This window comes from Saccopteryx leptura, chromosome 3 (genome assembly GCF_036850995.1).
Source record: "Saccopteryx leptura isolate mSacLep1 chromosome 3, mSacLep1_pri_phased_curated, whole genome shotgun sequence".
In the NCBI taxonomy this organism is placed as follows: Eukaryota; Metazoa; Chordata; class Mammalia; order Chiroptera; family Emballonuridae; genus Saccopteryx; species Saccopteryx leptura.
This window is the reverse complement of record NC_089505.1, coordinates 109,905,590-109,922,820: the sequence shown is the minus strand read 5'-3', so window position 1 is coordinate 109,922,820 and position 17,231 is coordinate 109,905,590. Positions and strand designations below refer to the sequence as shown.

The 17,231-nt window shown below is 48.0% G+C and overlaps 2 protein-coding genes across 2 annotated transcripts in view; both read left to right on the top strand.

Moving 5' to 3' along the window:
* Positions 1–525: 525 nt before the first annotated feature.
* TMEM35B (transmembrane protein 35B) lies at positions 526–4,446 on the top strand. Its single transcript, XM_066375844.1, has 3 exons — positions 526–659; positions 1,988–2,168; positions 3,499–4,446. Exons 1-3 carry the CDS (start codon positions 552–554, stop codon positions 3,672–3,674), a joined length of 465 nt encoding a protein of 154 aa, XP_066231941.1. The 5' UTR covers positions 526–551; the 3' UTR covers positions 3,675–4,446.
* The window catches only part of DLGAP3 (DLG associated protein 3), a 101,210-nt gene continuing 84,519 nt past the window's right edge, over positions 541–17,231 (top strand). Inside the window, exon 1 of the mRNA XM_066375835.1 lies at positions 541–659. The gene's annotated coding sequence lies outside the window, so the exon portion shown is untranslated. The remainder of the gene's footprint in view (positions 660–17,231) is intronic.

Here is a 17,231-nt window from a genome sequence, read left to right as displayed (position 1 = left end):
TTTAATTTGCAAGTAACTTTTTTGAGCTCATACATGTGCTAGGAGTTGTGCTAGGCCTACTCCAGACTCAGGAGGACTGATGCAACATTATAATCCCCTTTTACAGAAGCAGATAGGTGGAGGTTCCACAGAGGTTAGGTGAGAGATCAGATCTCAAAGTTAGGGTGACGCGGGTGGGAAAGAAGCCCCAAGAGCGCTCTTCTGCAAGCCACGTCCAGATACCCAAGTTTGCCTCCACTCTGTCCATATTAACCGGGAGACAGGTTGTCCCTGAATTCAGTGGGGCCCATTTACTCAGTTAAGAGCCAGTGGGCGTCAGTGTCCGCATCTGTGACAAACGCCATAACCGCCCCCTCCCCTACGCGCCCAATCGGCGCTGGGACAAAAGAAGAGTGTGGCAACACGCCTGGACAGACAGAAAAAGCGTGGTCCCTGCGCGCGTCCAGCGGCCGCCCGCCTGGGGCGGGAGGAAGTGAACCCAGCAGGGGCGGGTTTTCGGCGGGGCCTGACCTGGGGCGCGCGAGCCCGCCCTGCGGAGGGCCGGCGCGGCCATGGCGTTTCTGCTCGCTGTGCTGCGCGTCCTGCTGGGCGGCTTCTTCGCGCTCACGGGGGCGGCCAAGCTCTCGGAGCAGCTCTCGGCTCCCGCGTCGCAGCAGACGGTGAGCGGCGTGGCGTGGGCAGCGGGCGGACGGGCCCTAGCGTCTCCCCGCGCCGTTCCCCCGGCGCGCCCCGCCGACCCGCCTGCTTTCGGGCGAGGAGGCGCTGGAGCTGGGGGAAGAGTGCCTGGACCTTCACTTCGAAGTAGACACCTTCCTGGGGAGTTTCTCCGAGTTCTGTGGATTTTCCATAGGTGGAAGGGGTCGGCCACGTCCTCTTTCAGCTGAGCATTGGTGGCCCAAATGTAGAGCCGCAGGAGGAATGCTCCCGGACCCTAGGGGAGAACGCTAGAATGGAAAGGGGGCACACCTCCTTCAGCTCCTTCCCTGCCCTCTTCCCGTACTCCTTCCTTTGCTTGAGCTCTTGGGAGCTTCGTGAGGCAGGGGTTTGTTAATCCTCGCTTGTAGAACCCCCCCCCCCCCCCAGGTGAAGCGTGTCTTGTAAAGGTTACACAGCTAGTCAAGAAGTAGAACACAAACTAGACACTCCTAAGAATCCAGAGAACCCTTTTCTAGGGGATGGAGCCTAAGAGGGAGGCTTAGAAGTCGCCCTTAGGTCTTCAGTCTAGTTCTAGACTCGGGCGAAAGCTTTCCTGTTCTTAGGCCCATCCATCCCCCAAGCCTCTCACATGGGTCAGCTCCCCCTCCCAGGCCTGGGTTCTCCCCTTCTTTCCTGGCTTCAGGTGCTGGGTTTGGGGAAGTTCATCCCCAGAGCCAGACAGCTTACAGCTTCTTCCCTGCATCACTGAGGAGGGGAGGGAGAGCTGAGGTCGGGGAGCAGGAAAAGGTAGCCAACGTAAGGGTGGGGGTGAAATTGTTATGTGCCCAGGATGGAACTTGACTCAGCAAGATGAGTCACTTTGAGCCCCCTGAACTCCCCTTGTGTCTGCTGCTGTGGGATCCAGGCACCAGCATATGATGTAGAAAATGTGATCTGTTTAATGAGCAACAATCTGCCCTTCCAGCCTCTTTGCCAACTCCATATATTCCCTGTGTAGTACCTGAAGAGAAACCAAGCCAGGCAGAAGCCATGGCATTGCCAGGCCTTGGCACTAGATGAGAGGGCCCAGCCCTTGATTCTTCCTGGAATTTGGGGCTGGTGAGAGTCCAGTGAGAAAAGCCCTTCTTGGGGCATGAAGCCTGCTTACTGATTCCAAAGCCCCCCCCCCCCCCCCAGGCTCTCTCCTTTCCAGGCTGACCTCAGCCCTGGACCTGCTCTAGAGTAGTATCTCCTTTGTTGGGGGAGTTGACATAGGCACCCAATGCCCCCGTGGAGCACCTGGCCAGTGTATCCTTGCTGAGTAGCTGACAGGCATTCCTGCCACCCCTAGAAAGCCCTGTTCGAGCAGTTCGCTGAGGTGTTCCCGTTGAAGGTGTTCGGCTACCAGCCAGATCCCATGAGCTACCAAGTGGCTGTGGGCTGGCTGGAACTGCTGGCTGGGTTGCTGCTGGCCCTGGGCCCACCGATGCTGCAAGAGATCAGTAACTTTCTTTTGATCGTGCTCATGATGGGTAAGGGGGGCCCACCTGGGCACGGGAAAGAGGGACCTCTTGGGGAGGCTGATGGGAAGACCTGGCTGTTCCTCTGTTCCCCTTTACTGTTGCCACCCTCCCTTTTTCTCTGGAACCAGGAGCACTTCCTGCTGTACTGCAGTCTCCATGGTTTTCAGACTAAGACATGTGCCTTTCAAACAATATACTGGTAACACCATTTTGTGTCAGACATACCATCCACCTCATCAGTTCTATTGGCTGTATGGTATTCCATTATAAGGCTGTATCGTAACCTAAAAGGCCCTACTGCTCTTCCCCATCCCACCTCTGAGTTGAGAGGATAGAGTAGCAGCTGCCCCTTGACTTATGTGAACAAGGAAGCTGAGCCCCCTGAACAGAAAGGCAGAGAATTTCTCTGGGGCAAGAAGTCCTAGAAGGGCTCCCCTACACACACAGCGGTTCTGCCCACAGGAACTGCTGATGGACAGAGACATCCTCAGGCTCTTCTCTGCCCCAGCCTGTGTCACCCTTGCTGCCACCACTGCCGCCGCTCCCCTAGGCTTTCTTTCCATCTCTGAAGCTTCCCTAGTTTTCAGAGCTTTCCTTCACTTCCACCACCAACCCCTGAACTTCCTTCCCTCCAGTCGGATTAAGAAAGAAGTGGGAGCTCTGGCCGATTGGCTCAGTGGTAGAGCATCAACCCAGTGTGTGAAAGTCCCGGGTTTGATTCCCGGCCAGGGCACACAGGAGAAGCGCCCATCTGTTTCTCCACTCTTCCCCCTCTCCTTTCTCTCTATCTCTTCCCCTCCTGCAGCCAAGGCTCCACTGGAGCAAAGTTGGCCCAGGCGCTGAGGATGGCTCCATGGCCTCTGCCTCAGGCGCTAGAATGGCTTCAGTTGCAACGGAGTGACACCCCAGATGGGCAGAGCATCAACCTCTGGTGGGCTTGTCAGGTGGATCCCGGTCGGGCGCATGTGGGAGTCTATCTCTTGGCCTCCCTGCTTCTCACTTCAGAAAAATACAAAAATAAAAAGAAGTGGGAGCAGGGAGAATTTGTTCCAAAATGCTTATCTAATCACCTCCCTGCCCGATTTGGCTGGATTGTTCTTGTTTCTTCCTTGCCCTTTGAGAGGGGTTGCATTAGTTCAGAAAGCTTCTGATTCCCTGCCCTGCTTTCTCTGGAAGGCCAGGGAGACAAGAGAAGCTAGTTTAGGCTGCATGTTGGGGGGCGAGGGCCCTTTATGGGAGCAGGGGAGCTGGAGTGTGTCAGCCTAGGCTGGAGAGCCCTGAGCTCCTGGATCTCCTGGGTGCCCGCATGGAGCCTTAGAGACCTGACTTTCCATTCCAGGCGCTATCTTCACCTTGGTGTCTCTGAAAGAGTCACTGAACACCTGCATCCCAGCTATCGTCTGCCTGGTGCTCCTGATGCTGCTGGATGTCTGCCAGCTGGTAGTCCAAACTAAGAAGGTGGTCAGACCCACCAGGAAGAAGACTCCAAGTTCAGTCAAGGAGTTCTCTGAGTAGAGTGTCCCTTGCCTCGCTCTGCCTTGTCCCTGTCACAGCAGGAATATGGAGAGACATACAAAATCAACCACTTTGTTACCAGGGTCAAAGTATGGCCAGTATTGAAATAGACATCTTGTCTACCTGGCCTTACTTTCCCTCTTGGACATCTACTGTTCTTTTTTGACATTCACTAGCATTCCTCTTGTCTTGTGAAAATAGAAAATAAGCAGAAAAGAAATTTAAATCACCCAAAATTTTAATGCCCCCAAATAACTATTTTCAAGTCCTTTGTATAATTGTACTTTTCAACTTTTTTCTATGCCTTTATACAGATTTTTTAAAAAAAATGAAAATGAGACCATATATACTGTTTTATTACCTGCTTTTTAAAGCTGATGTACCGTAACAGCATTCCATGTCTGTCTTACCACGTTGGTGTCGACGGCTGTGGAGTATTCCGTTGTAAGACTGTTCTGTAATGTATTGACTTAAGCCCCCACTGAGGACCCTGTGGATTGTTCTCACAGTAAATTGCTTTTGCTACTTATTTTTTTTCCCTAGAAGTGACAATGCTGGTTCAAATGGCATGCACGTTTTTAAGGTTTTTATTACTTACACATTGAGTGCGGCAGAGTAGAAATGACTGCTTCTGCCTGCGCCCTTCCAAGCCACGTGAAGTACAGGCAGTCCCTGGGTTACAAACAAGATAGGTTCTGTAGGTTTGTTCTTAACTGGAACTTGTATATAAGTTGGAACAGGTACATTTGCCTATTAAATGCAACTTAAACTTGTTTGTCTTAACATAGTATTTATTTTTACCTTTCTGTGCATAGAAGTACTTAACCATGTTCAAACCTACAGTGCCCATCTTTTCTGTAACCCGGGGACTGCCTGTATTCCCTCCTACTTCTTTTTATCTTAGGCACCTTAGGTTTGCAGAGCTAACAGAGATGGGCATTGAGTCATGGTTTTACAGGACCTGAACCTGCCAGCTTCTGGTGGTGAGGCGGGGCACTCAGTGCAGTGTTCCTGGGACACCTTCATGGAGGCAGGGAACAGTCAACTCCAAGGCACGCTGCCTATTAAAGTAGTGCCGGAAGCCTGGGGTGAATCCCAGAGGTCCTAGTGAGTCAGAAGAATGTGTGTCTGTGTGTGTGGCAATTCTCAAGGGAAAAGTGATCATGTTAGGGTACCTAGCATTACCAGCCATCTTTACCTCATAGACACACACATACACACACACAAATATATTAGTACATAAGTAGTAGTTTACACATACTACATATATAGTGTCAAAACAATAAGGAAGCGTTCACTCACATCAGAGGTCCCGAGATGACAGCTTCAGCTTTAATGTTGGGTAATCTAGCTGCCTTATGTTGACATAAAAGACTGATTTTTTTTTTTCAGCTTTCTGCTCTGCTGCTTTCAACCTGTTGGCTACTGCCCACAGGGTTGCAAAATGGTTGCAGCAGCTCCAGACTGCACATTTGCACGTAATGTCTAAAGGTGAAAAGAAAAAGGAAAGCTCTCTTAGAAGACCCCTGGACTTCCTCTCACATCCCACTGGTCAGAATTATGCCACATTTCCATTCTTAGGCCAGCCACTAGCCAAGAGAAGGGAATTCCCACAATGGACTTAAAATAGTTAAGATTTACCCACACTGGTTAGCAAGGGAGGGGGGTAGAAGTTGGTTTCTGCCACTTCCTAGCTTATCTATAGAATATGTTTAATAATTGTAAATACCTCTTAGAGTTGCTGTGAGGATTTAGTGGGTTAAAAGTACAGTAGTGTCTAGCACATACGAAGTGTTCAGTAAGTGCTATTATTAAATAAGGTTTGTTCTACAGATGAGAAAACGGATTCAGAAAGCTTACGTGCCCATGTGTCAGACCTGAGACTAGAATTAAGGTCTGATTGACTCCAGAATGCGCACTTTCCACTGCACCAGCTGCCAAAGTCGGAAGTGGGCAGGCATGGCACCCTGGCTCTCTTCAGCTTGAGGGTACACAGGATAATCTTTCTAATGAGATTAAGTCAGCCTTGCTTTCTAGAATTGCTCCTCTGCATGAAAATTTTGAAGCCCATGAAAGTAGAGCCCGGAGCCCCTAGAATCCTGGCCTCTTACCATCTCCACCCCTTCCAAGAAGTCCTGTCTCCAGCCAGGACTTGGAGTAAAAGCTCTCACAGCTAGCGTTAGGTTGAAGGTTCCTGTTTACCTAAACTTGTCCTGTAAGCTGATTAGTTGCTACAGAGCCTCCCAAGTGGGGCCCTCCCAACAGCTGTGGGAAAGGCAGCATGCTAGAGGAGTGGGCTGGCCAGCTGCTGTGGGTGGACAGCAGCAGGAGTATCAAGCTTCAGCAGTGGCTCAGCCCAGGAAGAAGCCAGGCCCTAGGAAATGTGCCCCCCAAACCATAACTGAAACCTAGGTCAGATCAGCAGTGACATTCAGCTGCCAGGGCTTCCTTTCCCTTTCCTTGCCCTGCAGTGACACTCACCTTGGGGCCCTGGCCACACCCCACAAACACCTCACAGCTGCCACGAATGGGTCTCTGCTTTTCAGCTGTTGGAACCAATCTTCATGTCATGTCCTGGGATTAATTGGTGGATGGGAGGGTATGGGATGTGTGGATGGGAGTGGATTCTGTTCTCCCTCAGCTCTTTAAAGCCAGGTGTCAAGGGCCCCAGAGACAGCTGTAGCAGCCAGGACAGCAAGAGGTAAGACAGGACTGACCTAGTGGGATGGCAAGGGGTGGTTCAGGGTGGGGCATTTGGGGACTAGAGCCATATTTGGCAAAGCTGGGAGGGAGGACAAGAAAGGACTCATTCAGGATCCCAGAAAGGATTGGAGCCTGAGAGGTTCAAAGGCAGAAGTACAAATTTTGGTATTGGAGGAACCGAGTTTTGGGACATCCTAGAAGTTTGTCTATGTGTCCAAAATAGGAACAGAAGAGAAGCTTGTGTAGTTACCCACCTAAGGGGGAGAAGAGGAATACACCCAGATGTCTTTGTTTGAATACACCCAGTTTTGTTTGCTTGGAGTGGCTGTGTCTCTGATGCTGTGTGTGTGCCTGTGTGGGTGTACACAGCTACCCTACCAGTGTGCTGCCTAGAGGGGAAGGGAGCAAATGGTTATGAAGTATCTCCCCAGTGTCAGCCACAGTGCTCAGAGTTTTACTTATGTTTTCTCATAATCCTCCCAACAACACTGTGAAGTAGGTATTTTAATCTCCATTTTACAGCAGAGAAGACAGGCTCAGTGAAGCTGAGTAATTTGCCCAAGGTCACATGGCAATAAATGTGTATATCTAGAAACTGCTTGATTCCAGGGCCTGTGCCCTTTTTGTTTTGCTGCCCACCGTTTTGAGTCAGATCCAGAGTTCTTTGTGGTCAGAAGGCAAGGGGGTAGGAAACAGGCTGGAAGGCCTGAGTTGTGAAACATTTTCAGCTCTGTCCAAGGTACTCCAGGCAAGCCTCAGGAGAGAGCCTCCACCAAGGCAAGTCCAAGGTCACACTATACACAGGCCTGTCCTCTGGATCAGTGCATCATAGGGCCGGTCTTCCATCCATGTCCTGCTCCACCCCACCCCCACCCCCGTCTGGACGGCCTGAGCTCTTTCTGGGCGGTTCTCTATATTCCAGCCTGGTTTCTTGAGAACTTCCAATTGGCTCAGCCTTGCTTGGACTGACTGCACATGCTTGTGCCCCCACATATCTGAGCCATACTCCCTTTGTGAGGGGCACCTCCACCCACCCACCCCAGTCACCAGGTTGGAAATTTCCAAGCTATCTGGGACTTCTGCCTCCTCATTTCCCACAGCTTGTCAACAAGCCCACTCAACTTCAAAGAACTCTGGAATCCATCCCCCTCCTCTCCACCCTTCCTGGCTGCTGGCTCAGCTCAGGCCTCTTTCCTCTTAAGTGATTTCCTGCTTCTAGTGTCTCCTTCCAGCAAGGACTAAGGAAGAAGGGACTGGGGTTGGGGGAAGGTGGTAAGCTTCCGCAGTGACCTAGCTTTGTCTCCCTAGCCCAACGTCCGAGATGAATAGCAGTGTTGGGGACCTGGGTGTTGGCGGCTGCAGCCCCTGGGATGACCCTGCTTGCTTTATTGTGGTGCCTGCGACTTACACGTTGGCGCTGGGCCTTGGGGGTGCCCTTGAATATGGCCCCCTAGCGATGTTCATCTGTGGCGGTAGGCGCTTGGGCGAGGCCCTGCATCTCCACCTGCTCCGCCTGGCCCGAGCCGATGTGCTCTTCACGCTCACACTGCGCGCTGGCTCCCTGCTCCCTGCGCCCCGCCCACTGGCCCTTCCCGGAGGCCGCCTGACACGCGACTGGGGCTGCCTCCTATCAGTCCACCTCCGCGGTCAGGGCTCTCGCGGCGCTCAGCCGCACGTGTTGCGGCTGGGTGAGCCAGTCCGGCCCTGGGCTGACGGCACCGCGCGCTGCGCCCGGGGCCGGGGCCGGGGCCGGGGCCGTGCCGTCAGCACTGTTGCCTCCAGCAGCTCGGTGCGCACCAGCCGGGTCACCGCCCCCGTGGCCTTCTTTGCAGCCGCCTTCCTGCTGGTGATCGCGGCTTACGGAGCTTGGCAAGGGCGCCCGAGGTGCCCTCCGGCCCGGCTGGTCCTCACAGGCAAACGACCCGGACCGTGGTGCTGGGGCTTCTGCTCGTGTTCACCATCTGCCTGGCGCCCCACCACCACCTGCTGGCACGTTGAATGGCCTGGCAGGAGGGCGTCCTGGGCGGCGACATCAGCAAGTGTCCCGCCGCTTCCAGGCGCAACGTCCCGCACACCCTCAGCCTGGCGCGGCTGAACCTCGACAGCTTCCTGGACCCGCCGATCTACTGCTTTTCCGTGCGCCGCCTCCGCCGGGACTGTTGGGCGCTGAGCTGCCGTCCCGGGGTGAGGGGGTCCGGAGGAAGGCGGCCTCCTTGGCCTCCTCCTAGAGGCCTGGCCTCTGTGCCAACTTCACCACGGCACACTCCCAGTGGCGTCTCTGGATGGAGAAAGCTCTTTGGAGGAACCTAGATTCCAATTCTGATGCAACCACATATTAGCACCCTAGCTTTGGAACATCGGTCTTCTCTGTAAAAAGGGGATAGAACATTCTTTGTAACACAAGTGTTCCCTAGAATCTGTCGTTTTTTTGGATACAAAAAAATGACATTAAAAAAAAAATCTCTTGGGATAAAATCCAAGTCCTTAAAATGGCCTGCAAGGTTCTGCCTGATCTGGCTGCTGCTTCCCAGCCGGCCTCAACCTCTTCCACTTCTACCCCTCTCCTGGGTTCAGTCACTTTCCCAGGCCCCGGATCAGACCAACTTTCTGACTTACAAGGCCTTTGCATCTGAGTACCACGAATGATGTCCCTCGCTTTCCTTTTCTAAGTTGATTCCTCTTCAGCCTCACTTCCGCAAAAGTAACTATAGCCCCTCTTGACCAGCGCGCACGCGCACATGCACACACTCATTAGATCTGATTGTTCTTTCATAGCTATTTTCACAATTGTAATCGAGCAATTAATTGGGTAATTTATTGTTTTTCTTTCTATCTTGCCAGAATGTGTTTATATTGACCCATAAAAAAGTGCCATCTTTTGTAGATCCATCTTTTGTTGAATATTGGCTATTTTATTTTTATCCAATGCAACTTATACTTTCTACTGTACATAGTAAGACCTCAGTATATCAGATGAATGAGTGAAACCTGATTATCATTAGATTAAAATGCTCAAGGACTCACTCAGACATTCCAGTCTCTGGTAGATTTTCCTCAAGTGTTTCTGGGATTCTCCAAGCCTGTATTATTATCTGGATGCATTCCTGCCGCAGTCCTGCTGATTGCTTCCTTCTGCTGTTGTTGGATACCTGCAACTCTGTCATCACCTCAACTGTGCCCAGGCTCCTGCACCAAAACATGGTGGTCACCAAACTGGAGATCCATTCTGCTATTAACTGGGACTGGGATCTGCCAGACTTGCTGCCTTCTGCTTCGGCTGAGCTGGGACCCTGTCACTGGGTACAAATCCCTAACAATGGCTCTGGCTACTAGTGCTTTCCTTCTTAATGTGCTGATGACTCAGGAGTTGGCTTCAAGTGGAGTGAGGAACCACACCTCTCCTTGGCTTGTTAGTGGGGGCCCCACAGCAAGACTGCTTAGGTCTCAAGGAGTCAGAGCTTAATGAATGAGAGCAGCATGTTTATGTTGCCAAGTTGGCTGGAAGGGTCCACCAATTAGCCACTGTGTCTTACTGACCTTCAGTTCCAATTGCTGAATTTGCCTGCTAATGCTAAACTTCATAAATTTTCTCTTTTCTTTTTATTAAATTACCTTTTATTGGTCTCTATTTCTTCTTTAATTATTTTCCTTTATATTTCAAGAGTAATACATGTTCATGAAAATAAACTCAGTGGCCCTGGCCGAGTAGCTCAGGTTGCAGTTCAGTCCCCCGTCAGGGCACGTACAAGAATCAACCAATGAATTTGTGGATAGGTGGAGCAACAAATCAACATTTCTCTGTTTGTATCTGTCTCTTTCCCTTCCTCTCTCCAGAAAAAATTAATTTAAAAAGAAAAGAAACTAAATTAAAAGCAGTAGAGAAAAATGTAAAATAGAAAATAAAGGCCCTCCAGCAGTAGCCACTGTTCAATTTTTTATATGTATCTTTCCAGATGTTTTCTTTTTTTTTTTTTTTAATATTTTATTTATTGATTTTTAGAGAGAGGGGGGAGAGAGAGAGAGAGAAAGGGGAGGAACAGGAAGCATCAACTCCCATATGTGCCTTGACCAGGCAAGCCCAGGGTTTCAAACTGGCAACCTCAGTGTTCCAGGTCGATGCTTTATCCCACTGCGCCACCACAGGTCAGGCCTCCAGATGTTTTCTATTCCAGTATGAATATATATGTAGTCATTTTTCTTTAAAAAGTCACAAATGAAGTAGTACTACAAGGCTCTTCTGCCCTTTTCTCATTTACTAAGTTATACATCTTTTTATATTGTCACATATGGAAATCTACCTTATTCTTTTTAACAGATGCAGAGTATTTATTTTACTGACTGGTTCCCTACTGATGGGCATTTGTTTCTATTGTTTCACTATGGTAAAAAATGATGCCATGAACATTCTTGTTCACCAACCTTTGCTTACTTGAAAATCTGTAGAATAAATTCCCGGCAATGAAATTGCTGTATCCATGACTCTGTGTGCACACTTAAATTGTTTAATTACATCACCAAATTACTTTCCAAAATGCCGCCCCAATTCCATACCCATCAACAACATGTAACAGTTTCTGTTCTACACCTCCTGGCCAGGGCTGGGTATTGTCACCTGCCTCCTTCTTGAATCTAGACTCCTGTGAGCAATCCAACTGTGAGCACACTTAATTAGTTTCCTTTTCCTAGGAGATTTCTCAGTCTCCTCCATATCTACCTATTTCCCCGGGTATAAGACGCACCTTAATTTTGGGGTCCGAAATTTGAAAAAAAAAAGTATCACATAGTAATTGAACTCAAGTTTTATTCATCATTAAATTCATACAACTCCTCAACAAGTGCGAAAAAGCAGGAAATGCAAGTAAAGAAATCTACCACCACTGTATAAGACACACCTAGTTTTTAGACCCCAAATTTTTCAAAAAAGGTGTGTCTTATACACAGGGAAATATGGTATTTGCAACCTGGTGGGGGTGGCGGGACTGAGAAAAGCAATGGTGTCACCTAAGACCTCATACCAGCCAATTTTTAGCCTTTCTTGCTTGTTGAAGAGTTAAAGAAAAGCCCACATACACACCAGTAGGTCTGCAGTAATTGTTAGTTCTCTCTCCTTGGGAATTAGGCTGGCTCATTCCAAGCAATGCTGACCAACATCTCACGCCAGAGCCAGGAGGCAGCGTGGGCCCACATCATGAATTCAGTTGCTCTGGTGGAATGAATTGCTCAGCCTCGGGGGCCGTGTCAGACTGGATCTCTGAGAAGTGATCTGGTGTCCACATTAGAGCCAGCTGAATCTCCTGAGGCTGAATTTGATTCTGTCCAGATTAAAAAAAAAAAAGATTCCCTGTGGCCCCATCCATCTCTGTGGTCTTGTACTATCTTGCTTTTGATGTGACTTTTCCCTTAGTAAAGTAGTCAGTTTCCTTTGGGAAATGTCTAACTTAGTCTTCTGTGTCTGACCTGGGGAAAAAAAAACACCAAAAAACTTGAGAGTCAATTGCCTCTGGGAGATCAGACACTGCAGAAAGAAAGCCTCCGTCTGGAGTTACAGTGTGTGGGAATCACTGTCCTCCCTCCTTGTCACTTAGGAGAGCAGGGACCTGGGGTGAGGACCCAGAGGCAGAGAGCCCGAGGGCTGAGAGAGCAGGCTGCTTCATACTGTCCTCTTGGATTTGTGGTCCCCTTACTCCAAACCTTCAAGATTTTGATGTAAGACCCTTCCTTAATCCAAGATGGAGAAAAGGGAGCCCAGTTTGGTCCTTAATTAGATATTAGACACCCACTTTTGCCAGGATCCAGGGAAAATTCACCTGCCAACTGTTTTCAGCAGCTGTCAATCAATATGCACTAGACTCTCCCTCTCTTTCAGGGCCAGGAATGCCCAATCCCTGGCCCAGCCCACCCAGGCCATACCCAGTGGCAGTGGGGTCCACATGTGGTTCAGGGAAGCCGCTCCTGACACAGAAAGAACAAAGCTCCCTTCTCAACTGCACCTCACTCTCCTCAGCTCAATCACAGTCCGAGTCTCTGAACCCAGCCTAGCCTTGGTCCTGCCCTTGGCCAGAGCTGGGCCAGGTCCCTGGCTCTTCCTGGGGTCTTTCAACCAGTCTGGCATCCTTTGTGAGCCTGTCTGTTCCTGAGGAGTCTTCCTCTCCAGCCCAGGCCCCACCTGCTCCCTTGGATTCAGGAGGGAAGCCTGTCAGACTTCAGCTTGATTCTCTCCATCTTCAGGCCTCCAGATGCTCTCTCTCCCACTGATTCTTTGCCTTGAGGTCCATTTCCCTCTCCGCCAGCCCTAGCAGGAGGATCATATGTTCCCGCTGTGGCTACAGCTATCCTACACTGACCCTGAAGCTATTTCCTTGGACTACACGCTGCTTCAGGGACTGTGACCTTACTCCCAGAACCATCACGTTGAAGTCTCCTCATGCTTACCATCTAGCCCTAATAGAGAGATATTGCCATTAAATCATCCTTCTTCATCCTTAATTTTCAGTGAGTACCAGTCTACCTTTGAAACGTACTTGTGGTTGAGGTGGTGGGCTCATGCTGGAACCTAGTATTTTGGGGATCCTAGGCAAGAGTACACATGGAGGCCCACATACTATATGTCTAAATATTTTTAAAGTTATAAACCAAGCAAACATATTGTTAAATAAAATGTGTTTCATCCACCTACCTTGACAAATACACCTTCATTATGACAAAACAGAACAATATGTCTAAAAATGTTATTCACCACAAAAAAATGTGTAAAGCAATGGTTTTCAGGGTTGACAGCAAATTATCAAAGACGACTGAATTTAATTTTACATATTATGTTTTAGCATTGCATTTGGGTCATGTATAATAAATTATGATCCCAAAATATAAAATGTTTTAATTCAATCACAAAATCACTATCATTCATAATGTAGGTTTGTTTGTTTTTTTACCATTTGATCAAGCCATTTCGGTATACATACAGAATTTCATAAGTTCTAAAAAAGAGAAAATGGCAACTTGTTGCTAAATTTGTTCAAATCTCTCTTCAATCAAGATTATACCTCAAAATTACAACAAAACTACAGAACAATCACCATTCAGAACCACTTGAAATCTGACTGAAAAGAAGTCCTACAACTGGCTCTGGCTGGGGGTTCAGTGGATAGAATGTATAAATGTCCCATGTTCAATTCCCGGTCAGAGCACACAGGAGAAGCAACCATCTGGTTCTTCCTGCCTCATCTCCTCTTTCTCTCCCTCTTCCCCTCCCACAGCCAGTGGCTCGATTGGTTCAAGCTCCATAGGAGAGCATCAGTGTTAGGTGCTAAAAATAGCTTGGTACTTGAGTATTGGCCCCAGATGGGATTGCTGGATGGATCTCAGTCAGAGCACATGCGGGAGTCTGCCTCACTGTCTCCCCTCCTCTCATCTGGGAAAAAAAAGAAGTCCTACAATGAGGGAATTAAAGAAGCCACATAGAAACTGGTAGGAAGGGTGGAGATGCAGAATATGCTGGTCCCATACCCATATGTGGTGAATAAAAATTGGGAGGGAAGCTGTGGCCAGGTAGCTCAATTTGTTAGAGCATCATCTGATATGCCAAAGTTGTGGGTTTGATCTCTGGTCAGACCACATACAAAAATCAACCAATGAATGCATAAATAGTGGAACACAAATTAGGAAGCTATCTTGGCTGCAGAGGTTTCCCCTGAGGGTCAGGAGTCCCAGCCCCATACCCAGTTCCTCAGACCAGGATTTCAGTGCCATGAAGAGAAGTTCCCATAATTTCTGGTTGTAAAAACCAGCAGGGATTAAGGCTGAGTGAGATGTAGGGCAGCTGGAGTCTCATGAAGTTCCTTTTAAAGGGCCCATGCACAGACTTACTCAGATTCACTTCCTTCAAACTCCAGCACTGGGGCAGCAGCTTAAAAGGCACCAGAGATATATGAGGAGGAACTGCATTGTCTGGGATGAGAGAGAGCTGGGGAGCAGTTTTCTTCCAGGCAGAACTGCTGGCAGAGGGCATTGTTCTGTCAAAGAGCTTTCCCCCCACAGAGTTATACCTGCGACTTCATCAAACTGGTCATGCTATTTGCCCTGCACAGGTGATTCCCTGAGGCCCCACCCCACCCAACTTTCAGGCCCACCCAAACTGTTTCCAATGGCTTTTCCATATGAATGGCCTATCTTGGCTCATGCTTCAGATTTTCCTAAAATCTCCCAAACAAGCAGCATCCAGCCTAGCACACCCCATATCTCTTGCTAAGTGACCCCAGGCCCAGCACTGTAACAGCCAGCCTTGGTTTGCAGCTTGGCCTCACCTGTACAAGTACAAGCCCAGAACAAGTAGCAGCCATCTGCAGATCACTTTGTAGCTCATGCCAGGTGGCCCAAGGCAGAATAAAAGTGGTGGCTGACCTTGGCCTGCACCTCTTGGGAGTCACAGAGATAGTGCACACAGTGGACAGCTTCAGTCCAATTCAAAGCATCATCACACAAAAACCTCCACACGTAACACACTCAGGGGGCAGATGTAGTGGGCACCAGAGTCCCACTGAAGTAAATCCTGCTCTGTAGAATGGGTTTCTGCACAGCTGATCATCCATAGTGGTCAGATGTTGGTGGTTGGCGGTCACAGGCAATTCTTGCAGCTAATTTGCCTGGGGGTAAATCCCTCTCATCAATGTGCCAATGGTAATCAAGGCTGGACTATAAAAGGAGGCTGTACACAGCTCAAACAGGGGTGCACCTCAAGTGCTTGAGTGATTAGGGAGTCTGTGCCAGTGGAACCTACACAGAAGACCTACTGCATTTGGCCACTCCACCAAGCCTGGGAGACAAAGGAGCTCTACCTAACAAAGAAACGAACAGGAAGGCTGTCAAAATGAAGAGCAGAACAAAACTCCAGAAGAGAACGAAACAAAATGGAGACAAGCAATCTACTAAATGCAAAGTTCAAAACACTGTTATATGGCTGCTCAGTGAACTTAGTGAGAGCTTCAACAGCATCATAGAAAAGGACCAGTCAGAATTGAAGAATCATTTACAGAAAATTAACAGTAAGGAGATGAAGTCAAAAATCAAGTGAGCAATTTGAAATATGAGGAAGCAAAAAACACCCAACCAGACAGCAAAAAGAAAAAGAGAATTTAAAAAATAAGGATAGGGTAAGGAGCCTATGGGACAACATCAAGCATACCAACATTCACATCACAGGAGTTCTGGAAGGAGAAGAGAGAGAGCAAAAATTGAAAACCTAATTGAAAAAAATAATGACAGAAAACTTCCCTAACTTGGTGAAGAAAATAGACACATAAGTCCAGAAAGCACAGAGAGTCCCAAACTGTTAATGAACACAAAGAGGCTCACACCAAGACATATCATAATTAAAATGCAAAAGGCTAAAGATAAAGAATCTTAAAAGCAGCAAGAGAAAAGCAGTTAGTTACCTACAAGGGAGCTAGCTCCCTTAAGACTGTCAGTTGATTTCTCAACAGAAACTTTGCAGGCCAGAAGGGAGTGGCAAGAAATATTTAAAGTGATGAAAAGCAAGGACCTACAACCAAGATTACTCTACTCAACAAAGATAGCATTTAGAATTGAAGAACATATAAAGAGTTTCCCAGACGCCCCCCCCACCAAATGCTAAAAGAATTCATCACCACCATATCAGTATGACATGAAATGTTAAAGGTCTTCTTTAAGAAGAAGAAGAAAAAAGATAAAAAATATGAACAATATCATGGCAATAAATACATATCTATTGACAATTGAGTCTAAAAAACAGAATAAACAAACAAGTCAGACAGAAACAAACTCATAGAGAACATTTTGACAGTTGCCAGAGGGGAGGAGCTTTGGGTGGCTGGGTGAAAAAGGTGATGAGATTAAGTACAAATTTGTTGTTATAGAATAGGCATTGTGATGTAAAACTCAGCATAGGCAACATAGGCAATAATATTCTAATAACTCTTTAGGGGGGACCATCACAGTTGAGACATCCTTCCTAATTTTAAACCATGCCATGTGTTTGTGGGACCAGCATGTTCTGCATCTAGGCCCCTCCTGTCAGTCTCAATGTGGCTTCTTCTTTCAATCCCTAGTTGTAGGACTTCCATTCAGCTAGATTTCAGGCAGTTCTGAATGTAGTTGTCCTGTCGTTCAGTTGTAATTTTGATGTATTGTAGTTGTCGGAGGATCTGAGTACTGTATTTACCTACATTGCCATCCTAACCAAAAATCTATGGTTATAAGAAAATCTTGTACTTCTAACAACACATGTAGAACTAATGATGTGATAATTATTTTTAACTTTTGTATATTCTTCTGGTAGTTCACAATATATATAATAAAAGTTTGGGGTTTGGAGAGAATACCGGTAAGATGACAGAATAGAAACCACCAGGAATCAGTCTCTCCACCTAGAAAATTATGCCGGCAGAATTTGTCTGCTGTACCTGTTTTGGGACTCTGGAGTCTGTTGAACATTTGCAATTTTCAGGGAAATCTTGGGCAGTAAAATGCTGTTGATTTTGGTCAATTTCACCTCTTAGCACAATAGCCTTGACCCATCCCCCACCTCCCAAACATGTGGCAGACAACTGTGCATGTATCTTTCAAGTTGCTTCTACACAGTGTGTGAGAGATAGGTTGGGCAACAATGATCCTGTTTTCTAAATATAGGGGAGTTGCAGTATGGTTGTTGCTTCTGATTATGGAGTTGTAGACAAAAAGATAGAAAGCCATTGTAGTCATTGTAGTTTCACCACCCCTATTGTTGAAAGACACACTACTTCTGGATGGAGTGACTTTAAGGAGATTTAAAGGCCCAACACCCCTCTTTTCCCCTTCAGGAACGGGGAAGTGTAGTCC